At 30.0% G+C, this 14,906-nt stretch overlaps 1 protein-coding gene across 1 annotated transcript in view; it reads left to right on the top strand.

Annotated features, from left to right (window-relative positions):
- Positions 1 to 111: 111 nt before the first annotated feature.
- Positions 112 to 14,906, top strand: part of LOC106684907 (venom carboxylesterase-6) — a 16,473-nt gene continuing 1,678 nt past the window's right edge. Inside the window, exons 1-9 of the mRNA XM_014427238.3 lie at positions 112 to 2,021; positions 3,338 to 3,469; positions 4,085 to 4,232; positions 5,499 to 5,684; positions 7,396 to 7,586; positions 9,232 to 9,397; positions 9,839 to 10,020; positions 10,108 to 10,255; positions 12,030 to 12,159. Of these exons, the coding sequence (XP_014282724.1) occupies positions 1,842 to 2,021; positions 3,338 to 3,469; positions 4,085 to 4,232; positions 5,499 to 5,684; positions 7,396 to 7,586; positions 9,232 to 9,397; positions 9,839 to 10,020; positions 10,108 to 10,255; positions 12,030 to 12,159 (1,463 nt within the window). The 5' untranslated portion in view covers positions 112 to 1,841. The remainder of the gene's footprint in view (positions 2,022 to 3,337; positions 3,470 to 4,084; positions 4,233 to 5,498; positions 5,685 to 7,395; positions 7,587 to 9,231; positions 9,398 to 9,838; positions 10,021 to 10,107; positions 10,256 to 12,029; positions 12,160 to 14,906) is intronic.

Genomic DNA, 14,906 nt, shown 5'->3' with positions numbered 1-14,906 from the left:
AACTATTTTCAGCCAATTTCCCTCCCATATTCTATTTTATGAAATGCCAACATAAATTTAAGATATTTCTAATGGTTAAATAATTGATTTAAATCAATCTATGAAAAAATGAATTAGCTAATACCATGTTAAAAAACTTGGTTAAGTATAATTTTTTATGCATTTATTTAAAGGAGGTAAAAAAAAAAAAATCCTTTTCTTAAGTTATAATGGGCAAACAGTCTGTAATTCGCTATGGTTTCTTATAGAAATGCCCGTTTCTCTTGAAACCAGCTGGTGAATTAGTTATTCCATTCCATATAGCAAACTATCTGAAATGTTTGTGACCAAAATCTACTATCATGAATGGTAAAAGGGTTCAGATGTATTTTTATATATTTGTGAGGTGAGCTAATCTAATATAATTTATTATCTATGACTAATTAACTTACAGGATTACAGATTCTAAGTATTACAGTTCCATATCTTATGTACTAGATTGTACAGTTTATTTTCTATTTGAGGACTTTTTTAAAGGTACTGTGGCGTACACTAATTCACTTGGTATATGGATTAATTGATGGCATAGGATTTTATTTATTAAGTTGATTAATTAGTAAAGATATGAATTTCTGGAAATTTATTTATCTTTTCTACCTTTATAGGTTATAAGCATAATGTGATGATTTAAAATATACTGAATAATTTTGTGGCCTTCATAAATGACAGTATTGTATTAGTTGCACATGTGAAAGCGAACATCTTTTAGAATCTCACAAATTGTCAGGTCCAAATTCTTTTCTATTAGAGAGTCAAGCCCTCACTAAGCGAGGATGATGTGCTTTATTAATCTGATTGTATTGTCATTATAGCCATCACATGTTTGTGGATATACATCTCATACTAGTTAACCAAACAAAGATCACAATTATAATTAAAATTATAATAATAAAAAAAAGTTGGTTAATTGAATTTTAACTACATGTCGGTTTAGTTAAAGTACAAATTTTTTCCCACCAAAATATAGTTTGAGCTCATGATATATTGTGGATTTTACATTTACTAAAATTGTTTTTTTTTTTATGTTGTCGAGGTGAAAAAACTTTCAAGATGAATATGATCTATTCCATATTTTTCATTGTAAAACGTTTCGGGACAATTGCCCCATATTCATGCACCTTTACAATCCACATATTTTTCATATTTTCAATTTCTCTATTGAAATCACACCATCTATATAATCATAGCTGAAAATTGTTTTACACTGCATTATTTAATTTATTGTCTTTCGATTTAAAAAAAATTAATATAATCAGGCTTCCTAAAAAAAAATTGAATTTCCACGATTGCTTAACAAATTTAAATTGTTATATTTGCAGCTGTGACTTGTTGATATTGTGGACCATCCAACTTCTGTAAAGGCAGGGTAACCTGGGATAAATAAATAAGAACTTTGAGTATAATAACCTTTTGGGTTTCCAAATTATTGGGGGTGGTAGCATCTTCTTACTTTTATCTCTCTCTCTCATGATAACATCTCAGCATACGAAATTTCTCAATTCACTCTGAATTGAAAGAAAATTAAAGTGATTAATAACTGAATTAAATTAGCTATGTCATTCCGAAAATTAATTTTCCTTCAACGAATTCCATATTTTTCATATTTCAATTTATACTTTATCTCGTGTTCTAGTCAAGTATCAGCGTAAGTGACCTCGAAGTGTATTCAAAATCATAAAATGTGTCCGTATTGATATTGACCCATTTCGTTAGGAACAACCTTCTTCACTATCAATTTTACGTTTCTTGGCGGCATAACCCTGGTTTCTGGTCAGTGTCGTAGTTAATACAATTTGAATGCTATGTTCATAGTGTTGCTTTTAGTACTTATCAATTTACCACTAGATGTTGACGGCTTTGAAAAACCCAGGGCCCAAACAGATTACGGTGAAGTGGTTGGCACCCATGGTACTACGCTGAAAGGCAGGCGATATAACGCTTTCTATTCCATCCCTTACGCCGATAAGCCGATCAGGTTCGAGGTAAGAATTTATTGCAAATGCTATATTATTTTTTACTTTCTCTTACGTATGTATGGAATATGTAGTAAGGGAAAGTATAACAGTGAAATTTTAGTGTTTGAAAATTTAGAATTTGAGATTGAACTGCCTGTCTCAAAAATAAAAAGTCCTATTAGACTGAAATTACATATTTAGGGGGAGTATATGATACAAAATATATGGTTAGCAGTTGAAACGAGACCAATTTCGGTGATATAGATATTGGAGGAAATACATTTGAAGATATGTTTAAGTATGGTAGTCTACGGTAAGTAGAAAAAACTCCAAGGACCCGGGTTCGAATTCGGCTGCGACAGATAGTTATTTATTCTGTTACTGTAGTCGTGAGTCAACCATGTAGATTCGGGAGCCGTCCGGGATCCACTCAGCCTCATAAAGTTCGCACTCTCAGTAAATCTCTTGCCCCATTCACACTTGTCACTCAGTGGAAATTATTGGGAAATAACTAAAACTAGAAATGAAAACTATTGGACACAAGATGAAATTTTTTTTTTTTCGGCCAAGACTCCCATTGGAGTCCTATACTGCCTCACCATGGTTGGGGGTCAAAGTTCTTCATTTTGTGGGACCGCCACACTCAATGAAAAATGTCAACGTCCCAGGCCGGATTCGAACCGGCACCGCCAATAGACATCAAATTGGTAAGACTGTGTCTTGACCACTGAGCTATGGGCGGCCCAGATGAAATTTTAAAGTATTATTTAGATGCACTACGTCAGTTATGTTGATTGATGTCAGCTTCATGAGTGGTTTCTACTCTTTTATATGTTTAGATAATGATAACTCGTTCCTATGAAAACCTGCACGGAACATTTAAAAAGTAGACTTGGTTCCAAAGTACAAAACTTTGCTATTACTGGTCCGCTAGATAATTCTGGTTTTGCATTGTAGAGAATTTTATTATCTTTCAAGTGAGTGACTAGAATATTCCAAGATATATATAGTTTTATAGTTATTCAAAAAACTATTTTTTTTTTTTTTTTTTTTTTTTTTTTTAGTTTTAGTCACTTAGAGCAGGATTTATTTTAAACCCAACCTTGTTTCACATATATAGCATAAGGGGAATAAGCATTAATATTTTTAAGTTATTTATAATGATAGGGCTTTTCATTAAGGACGGGAAAGGTTACACTTTTCATCTGATCTAGGCCAATGTACTCTGCCATGCCTAAAGATGTTTTATTTTTGTTGTGTAAGAACTTACTGAGCTTTATTGGATCATAATCTGTCATAATATCTTATATATTACAATAGAATATTACTGTATTTTTAATTAGGAAGCACGAGAACCGAAACCTTGGACAAACACTTTAGACGCTACCACACCTCCACCAGATTGCAACCAGATCAGAAAAGGCAAGCCTATTGGTAGTGAGGATTGCCTCTATTTAAATATCTTCTCACCAAGTGTAAGTTGGAAATTTTTTCTGATATTTATTCCAAATTTTTTTTTTCATGATTATAAAGGGAAATATTAGTGATTAAGGGAGGAGTAGTATATCAAAAATATAGTTAAAAACCACAAACCCATAATTAAAATAGATCGTTAAAAAGAAAGTCTAAAAATGTTATAAAAATGATATAATATGATAACGGTTTGAAGAGACATTCGTCTGACGTATTTTTATTTTCTATTTAGTACAAATTATACAAAGCCTTCAAACTTTAGATGATCACACCTAGATGATTTATCAGGGGCCTATTGTAAAATACTTAAAAAAAAGAAATAAGTTAAAAAATGTTGAACTTCATATTTTATAGAATTAAATCTATTTTTTTCACTTTAAATTATTTTATCTTTATTTCGTATATATTTCATCTTACATTCCACTTTTAGCTAATACAACTACTGCTCTGCTGACCAATCAGAGAAAGACTGAACCCCTACTTAAAAATTTAAATTGCTTTTCATTTATTTCAACACTAAGTAAATCCTTTCCCATAGCCGGCCATATTAAAAGAAACGAAAATTGTTATGACAAAAAATATGAAGATATTAAAATCTATTATTTGACTTGTTACAGGACTTGAACAGCACCAACCCCCTTCCCGTGACCATTTTTGTCCATGGTGGTGCATTTTACTTCTATTCCTCCACCACGTTTGGCCCTCGTTATCTCCTTGATAAGGATATCATACTGGTCACTATTAACTATCGCATCGGGATATTTGGTAAGTGGTTTAAGATGGCTATTAACAAGCGCCTTACTGTTGTATTTTGTAGGTCTCATTATTCTGGTGTTTCATCACAGAATTTGTTATTAGAAGAAATAGACCTTCAAAAGTGGATTGTAGAATCGTTACTTTTTTTTCTTTTAGATATATCTACTCAGAGCTTTCATTCTGGGACGGTTCCAGGATTATTGTTTAGCGTAAGGGTTACTGGAACTTTGTATTAAGATACAATTGCACTTTAATAAATATAATAATATTTCTTTTGTAGCGTTATCTATAGATATTGATTACATTGGTTTAACTAAAAGATTGAAATACCCATAGCATTTCGAGAGATGGTGGGAGTATAAGTTACAAAAAGAAATAATTTCATTAGCAAAGTAGATTGAAAGTCGTCGCAACGTTTTTTTTGGTTTGATTTTAAAAATTAATAAAATTGTAAATATTAAAATACATGAAAGCGAAAAAATGTGTTGCTCGAAACTTCATTTCTACAATCCAAATATATTTCCGGAGAATGCGATGCACAGTTGTGGGCATATTACTTGAAAAGCTGGTCAAAAATCAATTTTTATTTTTTTACTTCTACTCGTACTTAAAATTTTTATTGAGTAGCCAGATCTTTATACTATTTAATGCCCCCTGAATTAGAACCGTCATGCGATCACAGATTGGAAGATCAAGTTCTCTCTATTGCTCGTTCGAGATGCTTGAGAATTTCCAGTCATTTATATCTATTATTATTGGTGATCATCAAGGTATGTACTACAGCTTATGAACATTTTTTATTTCTTGATTATTAAGAATTTGCCTTCCATTAATTATTTCTATTAACAATGATAGATGGTTCAAATAAACAAAAGGTACTTAAATTTTTTTATTCTTCTATTGCTATAAAAATTCGTATTTAAGGGTTTATTGAGTTTTGGAAAACGATAATCAACTTTGATCCAGCCTATAATAAAATAGAATCCAGGTGTTTATTATGGAATAGGTTTTTTCGGCTATTTTCGATTTCTGGTTGTGTGAAAACCGTTTTCTCCTTTATTTAACTATCGAATTCTTTTATAGTTGATATTTATCCATTTTTTATTACTATTAACAATGAGAAATCGTTGAAGCAAAGAAAATTAAAGATACTCTAGAGAAAATTTTTTGTGTTGAAAATTTGGCGTTTCAACCTCAAAACTTGCCGCTTGCTCATCTTGTAAGTTAAAAGCACTAATCAGTCTGATTTTACTTTATCACTCTTGCTTTTTCAAGGCTTCTTGTGTACGGAGGATGAAGAGGTACCAGGTAACAACGGATTGAAGGACCAAGTGATGGCCTTTGGTTGGGTCCAGAGGAACATCGAATACTTTGGAGGTGACAGTACCTCTGTGACACTGTTGGGTTTCTCAGCTGGAGCTGTTTCTATCCACTACCACTACTTCTCTGTTCTATCCAGAGGTATAACATAAATCTAATTTTTATTTAGTTTATTTATTATAAGGGTTCTTACCCATGCAAATGTTTTTTATATATATTATTAGATGAAATAAGTTTGAGGTCTGAATTAAAAAAAATAAAATAAATCTATTATTTTAATATTTGTAAATCTAGTTTCCCCTTTTTATTTTCATTATTTATTATTTAAATGCCTTCGACGTTTCGGGACCCTTTCGCCCAATTGAACACTACATTATCTATAACTTTAACATTTTTTTATATCTAAAACAATAATTGTTTATGTATGCTATAGTATTATTGATAAATAACAAGTTTTTTTTTTACACATAACAACTTCTTTAATAAAACTTTTTATAATATATTATAAATCAATTTAGTTTTATTCTGAAAGGGTTATATCATTTATAAAAAAGAACCAGTTTAAAATCTATTGCACTAAATTTTCTCTTTAGTGAAAAATAGTTAATTTTAATCATTGTTTAATTGATGCTTCCTTTGCTCACTTAACGTTTTGATGAATACCACGGATTTGACAAAGAATAAACATGCATATCTTTCATAAGATGTAGGAATAATTATTTTTATTTTTTTTAAATTGTCAAAAACTTAATAGGAACTGTTTGTTGTTCATTAAAAATCTGCTATTTGTAAAATAATATTCAAGTTAAAAAAAAGTCTTTTCTCTCATTTTAAAACTGTATCTGACTATAAAATATTTCAAATGTGGATGTTTAAATCTTAAAGAAAGAGCTTCATTAAAAAGCACAAAAGACAAATTTCGTTCCATTTTATTTTCTAGAACAAATTGATTAAATTTTTTTTTACTTTATTGAAATAAAAATACCCAGAAATTACTTTTTTTCAAATAATAAATGCCTGAGAACTTCAAATAAATTTAAAATATTTTATTAATTTCTGATGTCACTTATTAACTATATTGTGATGATTGAGGGATTCGGTCGTAAAACATGGTAACAAAAAATAAAATGTAAAAATCAAAGTGTTAAAATATTTGTTAATCACAATGTTTTACCTTAAATAAGGAGCCTCGAACCGTAGTTTAATACCAATGCAATTTCTTTTAAAAATAAAAACTTCCTAAAAATTCTTTCAAATGTCAGTTCAATCAAACCTTAAAACTCAGGTTAAGCCAAAAACTTCAATTGACAATAAATATAGGATAGCATGTTTACGACTGAGTTCATCTGTTCTCAATTTTTTATTCGTGTTCTCATTAATTGGTATTCATAAATACTAAATTAATAGCTTAATTAGCATATTCTCATTAATTGGTATTCATAAATACTAAGTTAATAGCTTAAGTAGCATATTATTATTTACTTAGTTTAAATTTGTGAACCATTTCATTAAGTTTAAGCAAAATTTATGATATTTTTGTGTTATTTTCCTATTGTTATGTTTTACAAATAAATATATATAAAAAGGAATTTTGAAATATCAGGATTTTTTTCATTTAATATTTTTGTCTGTTATTTTTATTATTTAGTAAGTATCATAAATCATTATAAACCGGGCAAATGGTACTTTAAATGTACATTTCTATAATTCTAAGGAGACTAGGTTTGGATTAAATTATTTTTATTTCATTTCTATTTGTTTATGATGGCAATACATTGTGAAAGAAACCTAAAATTATCCATTATAATCTATTAAAACAATTAGTATCATATTAAAAGTTGGTTGTTCAAAGGTCTTTTCCATAGAGGCTATCTCGTCGGTGGTACCGCTTTCAACAACTGGGCAGTCCAGAGGAACAGCCTCCAAAAAGCGAAGACATACGCAGAATCTATAGGATGCCCGTCTTTCTCTGTTCCTAAGATGGTGAGGTGTCTGAAAAAGGCACCTGCGGATAAATTGGCGTCAGCTACCTTTCTGTTTCTTGTAAGTAACGTAAAAATTATCACATAACTGAAAATTAATTTAAATTAATATAAATTTACAAACATATGTTTCCTGATTTAGCACTTAATATAGCTGGTCATTGAGAATGGGCAACTATTGGTAAGGCACTGTGCTTTTAACATCAATAAACCGGGTTCGAATTCGTCTGTGGCAGATAATTATTCCCTGTCAGCCTTCTGGGCTCAGGAGCCCTCCGGGGTCCACCCAGCCTCATAGGTGAGTAACCTTAACTGGGTAAACAAAATCTGGCGGTCGAGCGTGATTCTAATCAAATCACCTCCTTGCACGACCTTTGGTCTATTAACAGTACTTGCTTACAAAGTACTACACCCTAACCCTTCGTGGGTTGTTGCAGTATAGATTTTTTTTTTTAATAACAGGTCATTGATATTTACGATTAAAAAAAGATATTACCTAACTAAATAACTAGCTACATACATAAAATAACTACTTTAACTCATCTAATAAATATAATTTTCATTAGTCCACGAGGAGAATTCGAATGAATCTGAAGAAAAACTAGGTTTTATGCAACTTTAGAGTTCAAATTTTCATTGTTAATTTATTTTTTCGTATTTATTAATGTTTTTTTGAACTGTATATAGTATCATATTCATAAAGTTGGTCACTCAAGAGTTTGCATTATTTCTAAACCAAGCTTAACCTAACCTTTTCGTTCGTCTCGAAATAAGTTGTCATCCGTGCAAGGTTAGTTAATAAATATAACTAGCTCAGAACTTGCTTGCTCCGAAATCTAACTTTACACAATACTGTTTTTATTTGTCTCTATCCACATCCATTTAGTTGTTGGGGAAAATTTATAATTAGTAAAATTCAAACAGAAGTAAAAAAAAAATTAGTCTGTTGTCGTCGATGCATCATTTCCAATCCGATATCCCACAATTATCTTCTACAGAATTGAACATGTTTTCGTGAAACTTGACCACTTTTTAGACTTTTAGTTAAGAACGAAAATATCGTAATTTGATTCTCGAATATTGAATTGGATAATTCGCATAGAAATTAATTACCTTAAGCTAAAACTCTAGCTGAGGCAAGGAATATCCACAGTGGACCATTCCTAAATCCTTGAAATTCCTGCGGGCAATAAAAATAAACAAACAATACAAATTAAAATAAAAGTATTTTGGGAGGGTGAAAAGAAGAAAATCAACTCCAATTTATGATTTCTTGATTTTTACTTTGCAGATTTGGATTTTGATCAGCTAATTTTTGTTGGTCTGAAATTTGGAATATTTTTCAGATTTTAGGCTAAATCTAATAAAATTATAAGGATAAGATCCGAGTTAGAACCCCTTCCAAATCCAAAGTCTTACGATGTTGCTGAAATACCTATCATCTAATGCTAGACATCCTTAAAATTCCTTCATACTGCAGAATGGGCTAAAATCATTTGATATATAAGACCACTCTTGAAGCACTTCAAACAGTGAATGCCATATCTATTAACCATAGATATAAAAAGGGTTGGAATAAGTAATAGTATGTAATATTTGTTTATTAATAATAGGCAAAAACTAAAAGCAGGTAAATTTTGTTTTCATTATTTGAATAATAAAATTTTCAATTTAATAATTCCAATGTAATCGCACTAATGTCACAGAAGTTCCTGAACACTCCGCTATGCCCCTGGGGTCCAGTGATTGACAGGTGGTCCAAAAATCCATTTCTCCTGGAGTACCCAATTCAGTCCATATTCGCCAACAGACACTACAACGTGCCACTAGTAGCGAGCGAGACAATGTTTTCAGGATTGTTTCCTGTTGCAGGTATATTATTACTACATTCATTTTATTTATTCAATTACTTCATTATATAATTATGTTTAACGTTTCAAAAGCTATGTGGCAACTGAGTTTTCAATGTTCTATTTTGTTCATGTTTGGTAGATGAGATTCTGATGCATTGGCAATATGGGCATTTATGCGATCTTACGTTTCTAGCTAACGATCGTGTTATGATTATGTGTCATTTTTGTGTGGAATGGAATCTTTTAAGAAAAATAACTCACAAAACTTGCTCAAATAACATGAATAATCTTAAATTGCCAGATAATAAAAAAGTATTTATGATAAATTAATCATTCCTATATAAGTGCTTCATTTTTTTTTCTTTTTTAGTACTAAGTCACTATTTCTAGATATCAATTCAGCCCTCATTCATCTTGTCTTCTCTTGCTTATGTTTTCCTCGTCTTTACTTTGTTTCTAGAGTTCATCGAACGTAAAGACATCATACAACAACTAGACGACAACTGGGAAGAACTGGGGTCATATTTCCTCGACACGGTAGATACAGTTCCTCAAGAACTTCAAACTCAGACCTTGGAACAGATTCGTTCCTTTTATTTTAGAGGAAAATCCTTAATACAAAATAAGTCAGCTATAATCAAGGTAATTTGTTTTGGTTTTTCATTTGTGTGTTAGCGTTACATAAATGCATACATAAGTATTAAGTAATGCTAATGAACATGACACTAGGTGGCAACAGATAGACTGTACCAGGCAGACATCGGAAGGTCCTTATCAGTTCATGCCACGGTGAACCCTCGGGTATATTTCTATATGTTCAACTATCGTGGTGCCAAAAGCAGTTCTGACTCACTATCTGGCACCGAAAACAATTACGGTGGGTTATTTATTTGATAATCTTAATCATCATGATAGAGTATTTGGAATTTGCTTACCTTGCTTTAGGCTATAGCTATATAAGAATTAATTTTTCCCTTTTTTATTTTAATCCTTCTAAAACTTTTGACATTTAGTGCTATCTAGCATAAAATTATTTACATAGGTGTCTAAGGGGAGGCCACATTGGATAAGGATCTTAAAAAAGCGCACCTGCTCATTTATCCATAGGTTGTGTGTTGTAATGCTAACCTACTGAAAGCAACTCGTAATCATAATTCGTGTACCTGATCGAGAATCGATTGTGATTTTTCAAGATTTCCAATAGCAGCTGGAAGGTCTGATCTGGAGACGGTCTGTTTCCGGAAAAAATACAGATCTTTGTGCGCTTGCTGACTTGATCAGCCATAATCCCTAGATCTAGACCGATTCTTTACTGATATTGAAATTGAGTGGTTTTGACTACGAGTGGTTCCTTGTTGAAAGGAATTAGACCTCTAAACCTCAAAAAGGATTATGGCCCAACGAACGGGTAGTCTGCCGTTTTACTATGGATTCGTTAAGTGCATCGTATGGTATATATTCTCAAACCAAAAAAGACATGTGTATTTTTATTTAATTTATAATGGATCAAAATAAATTTGATAACTGATTTGGGTTTTGTCCTTATGAAATATAATTTTTGCAACCCTATGTACTAATAACTAAACAGATACTTTTATTTCTAATTATTCTATTCTTTTATTATACAAGTTTTATTCGATGAATCAAAAAGAGGTGATAATTTATGAATCCGAATTGTTTGTATTTTAATTTTAAATTATTTACATCAACATTTTATAATTTGAATTATATTATTCAAATGCTAATTGATATATGACTATGGCTATTAGGTAGGTTTATGAAAATTAAAATATTTTTAATGGGAAAATGTTATTTAAAAAAAAGTAGACAAATATTTGAAACTTTTAAAAATTCAATACATTATTTTTTTGTAAATCATAATAATTTCAGGGAAGTGTCATCCAAAAGTTAGAGCAATGGAATAAATGATGGGGAATATTTGCCATAATTTCTCGTAATACGGATTTGATCTGTAAATAAAATACCTGTAATTAAAGGGCTGTTATAGTAATAATTTCTATTGCTATGAATACAAAAAAAAATCTAAAATATTTTTTATAAAGCCTAAATCATAAGCGATTTATATAGCTTGACGATCGTGTAATTAAAAAATACAAAATAAATTAAAATTTTAGCAACAGTACCCTGCAGTACCTGTTGTAAGGGACATTACGAGCAAACCCTCTTTACTGACTGGTCGTGCGGTTTCAACATAACATTTGCGCCTTGATCTTTACATTCTAGCTTTTCGTATTCAAGCAGGAAATTTAGTTACAATAAAGGACTTGAGTAATTGAAGGTATTATCTGAAATTTTGTGAAAAATTAGGGTTTTGATAATAGTGAAAAATCCAGGTTTATTTAGATTGTAATAATGTGACTTGGATATAATAGCCTGCAAAATTTTATAAATAAATGTGAGATTGTGAAACTAATATTAAAATCATCCTTGATGATGGTCGAATCAGCCGAAACATTTTAAATGTAATCTGATTCAATAGAAGTTTAGACTATTTATATATATTTTGTCATTATTAACTATTATTTTACTTAGTGAAAATTTAATTCCTTGGTAGAGAAACTTTAAAAGTCTTGCCACTTTTTTTTTTTTTTTAGTTCGGATAAACTAAAATATGTTAACGAAACTTTTAGGGGTGTCTCACATCGATGATACTTACTACCTTCTGAACCAGTCTACTGGAGGACCTATAGAAAATGATAGAACTGGACTCAAAATGATCGATGCTATGACAGAAATGTTCTATAATTTTGCGAAAACTGGGTAAATATGAATTTAAACCAAATAAAAATGTCAAATATCTTCATATATTAGCCACTGAACTGGTCTACAAGAAAGTGCTTTATCAATATATCAATATGAAGATTTTGGGAAGTTTGATTATAGCAATACCTAGAAACAATGACTAAACCTGGAATATTATGAAAATTAAAAAGTTTAAAAAATTAGATTTTTTAAAGTATTAATTTTACTATTTATTATATCAGCATATTTCTAGTTACAGATCTATTAAAAAAATTATACAATACCTTTTTTATTCCGTAATGTCCAAACTAAGATTTTTAGTAGAGGGTGTATCCAATGATTAGAATTTCGTTCTTTTTGATAAGTACATATATACCTTACGTTATAGGAAAAACTTTATTCAAATACAACAAAGATGTTATTCCCAACTTCATTGGGTTCATACATAATACTTATTATAATATAATCATACAATTTTTTGTAATCTTATAATATATAGGCATAACAAGTAAACAAGTAACAATAGAATATGATTTTTTTTCTCTTTCATGATTTTTTCCCCTTCAATACTTTATTAATTTTTTGTTAATTCCTGTTTTTTATCCACTTTATTCTCTTTTCTATCCTTTCCCGTTTTTTCTTCTTCTTTTTTTTTTTTTTTTTTATCATTTTTTCTCTTTCAACCCAATGTGACTTTCTTCTTTTCCTTTTTCCTTATTATTCCTCTCTTTAATAAATAATTAATAAAAGTAGTGATAGATATATAAATAAACATAAAAATAAATAAATTAATAACTAAGAGATATAAAAAATTAACAAATAAATGTAAAAATAAATATACAATAATACATATACATATAAATAACATAGTTACAGTGTGACATGGATCAATTAATAACATAAATGAGAATCGTTATGGTCATTACCTTTTACCACTTCCTATCTAATTAATATTTTAACTAATTTCAATTAGATAGCAAGAATCATAAATTCAATTTTCGTTATATATCGTACAAAAAGAAAATAGCAGAGTGACACAATTTTATTATTTAGATATTTATGACGGCAGTCATGAGTCTATCGATGTTTTGAAGTCATTGAATCAAAATTTTAATTCAAATTTCACCATATTGAATATGTAGAAGTACATGATTTTGAATAAAACTGAGCGTCCTAAGCTTTTTTTCAAAATGTTTAATTATACTCGAAAAATGTTTAAAATTAGAAAAGTATATTTTGAAAAATGAAACTGAAGTTTATTAGAAACAAGGATGTGTATAATGAATTAACTGTACATTTTGTCAGATTGATTTTTCTCGTGTTGGCTAAAAAATGCGTTTTCCAGATGTTTGTAAGTCGACTTAATTGTATAATTCGTCAAGGTAGAAATTTTGTAAGTACAAAAATGTCAATTCTACCCCCACATAATCAAGTCAATTTCAAAAAAATTTACATTTGCATCATTATTCTTCCAGAGCAGCGATACGTTATTGTGGTATGATTTTAATAAAATTAAAAAAAGACAAAATAATAGTTACCGGGTTTTCTAAAAATATTTTCGGTCTCGCATATCAAAGTTTAATCTTAGACTGACATGAAACGTTGTAAAAATTAACAAAAGAAAAAAAACTAGAAACCTCTGAAAATGGACACTGTTAGTTGTTCCTCCAAACTGCAGATATATGTTATTAGTTAAATCATAAAACAACAATGAAATAAAATAAATTTTCAAGTATCAAAACTTTTATATATTTATAGCTTGTTCATTATTTATAGAGCATAATAACTTATTAGTAACCGGACGGTTGTGGGCCGTCCAGGGGTTGGCGAAAAGGACCACTAGTGCCAAACTTATTCTATCCGACATTACCATTACCAGCAGTAATGTCTAGCTACTTTGGAATTTGTACATATCTTATAGCGTATTAATTCTAGTTAAAAAAAAATTCTGTTTAATTTACTTATGTGCCTAAAAAACTTTTCCTTCCTCCTTTTTCTCGTCGTTTGGACTCTACTTCCTATAAAATATTTTCATAGTTCTTAGGAACTCAACAAAATTTCTTCCAGTGGTCGATTTTTTTTCTACAAATTAATTCATTTATTTGAGTTTAGAAATATACCTCAAAACAATGTTATGAAATGACCATATCGATGATCCGAGAAGAGAGGCAAAACATTAAAAAATGTCTGAGAACATCTAATCATAAGATGCTACATTCTTAGACTGGAAATATTTCGGGTCTAACAGAGACCAACCTTGGCTAATTATTCTCTGAGGCTGGAAATAGCTCATCCTGAAATGGAGTTCATTTCTTGACCATTAGTTACGCTGCTTAGTCATAGGCTCTAGAAAAAGCGGCTGTAGATGGTTATTGTTTCAAAAACAATTTTAATTTTAGTATATTGGTATTTGAATAAAAACCGCGGATCGATGTAGCTCAAGTCATTACAGCATTTTGCCGTTACATCAACTATTTAATATTATAAATGAGGATTTGTCGATTATTGAGATTAATATTTTTATCTGTAAGAAATTTTTTTTTATTTATTTATTTAATGTAATTTACTACTGTACAAAATAATAAAATAAGTAAATATGTTGCATGTTTCATATACACTTGAAAATCTTGGGAAGGAACCACCCATTGGTGGTACATCAAACATTACTTTAAATTAGAAGGTCCCGTGGCCATCTTCTTTTCAGACGCCTCGGAGGATTATCAGGGATTGTTAAGGATGAAAGATTAAGAATTAATGGGTTAGGA

This window comes from Halyomorpha halys, unplaced genomic scaffold, assembly GCF_000696795.3.
Source record: "Halyomorpha halys isolate HHAL.00 unplaced genomic scaffold, Hhal_1.1 Scaffold629.1, whole genome shotgun sequence".
NCBI lineage: Eukaryota > Metazoa > Arthropoda > Insecta > Hemiptera > Pentatomidae > Halyomorpha > Halyomorpha halys.
Note: the sequence above shows the minus strand (reverse complement) of the source record. Positions and strands in the feature narration are given on the sequence as shown.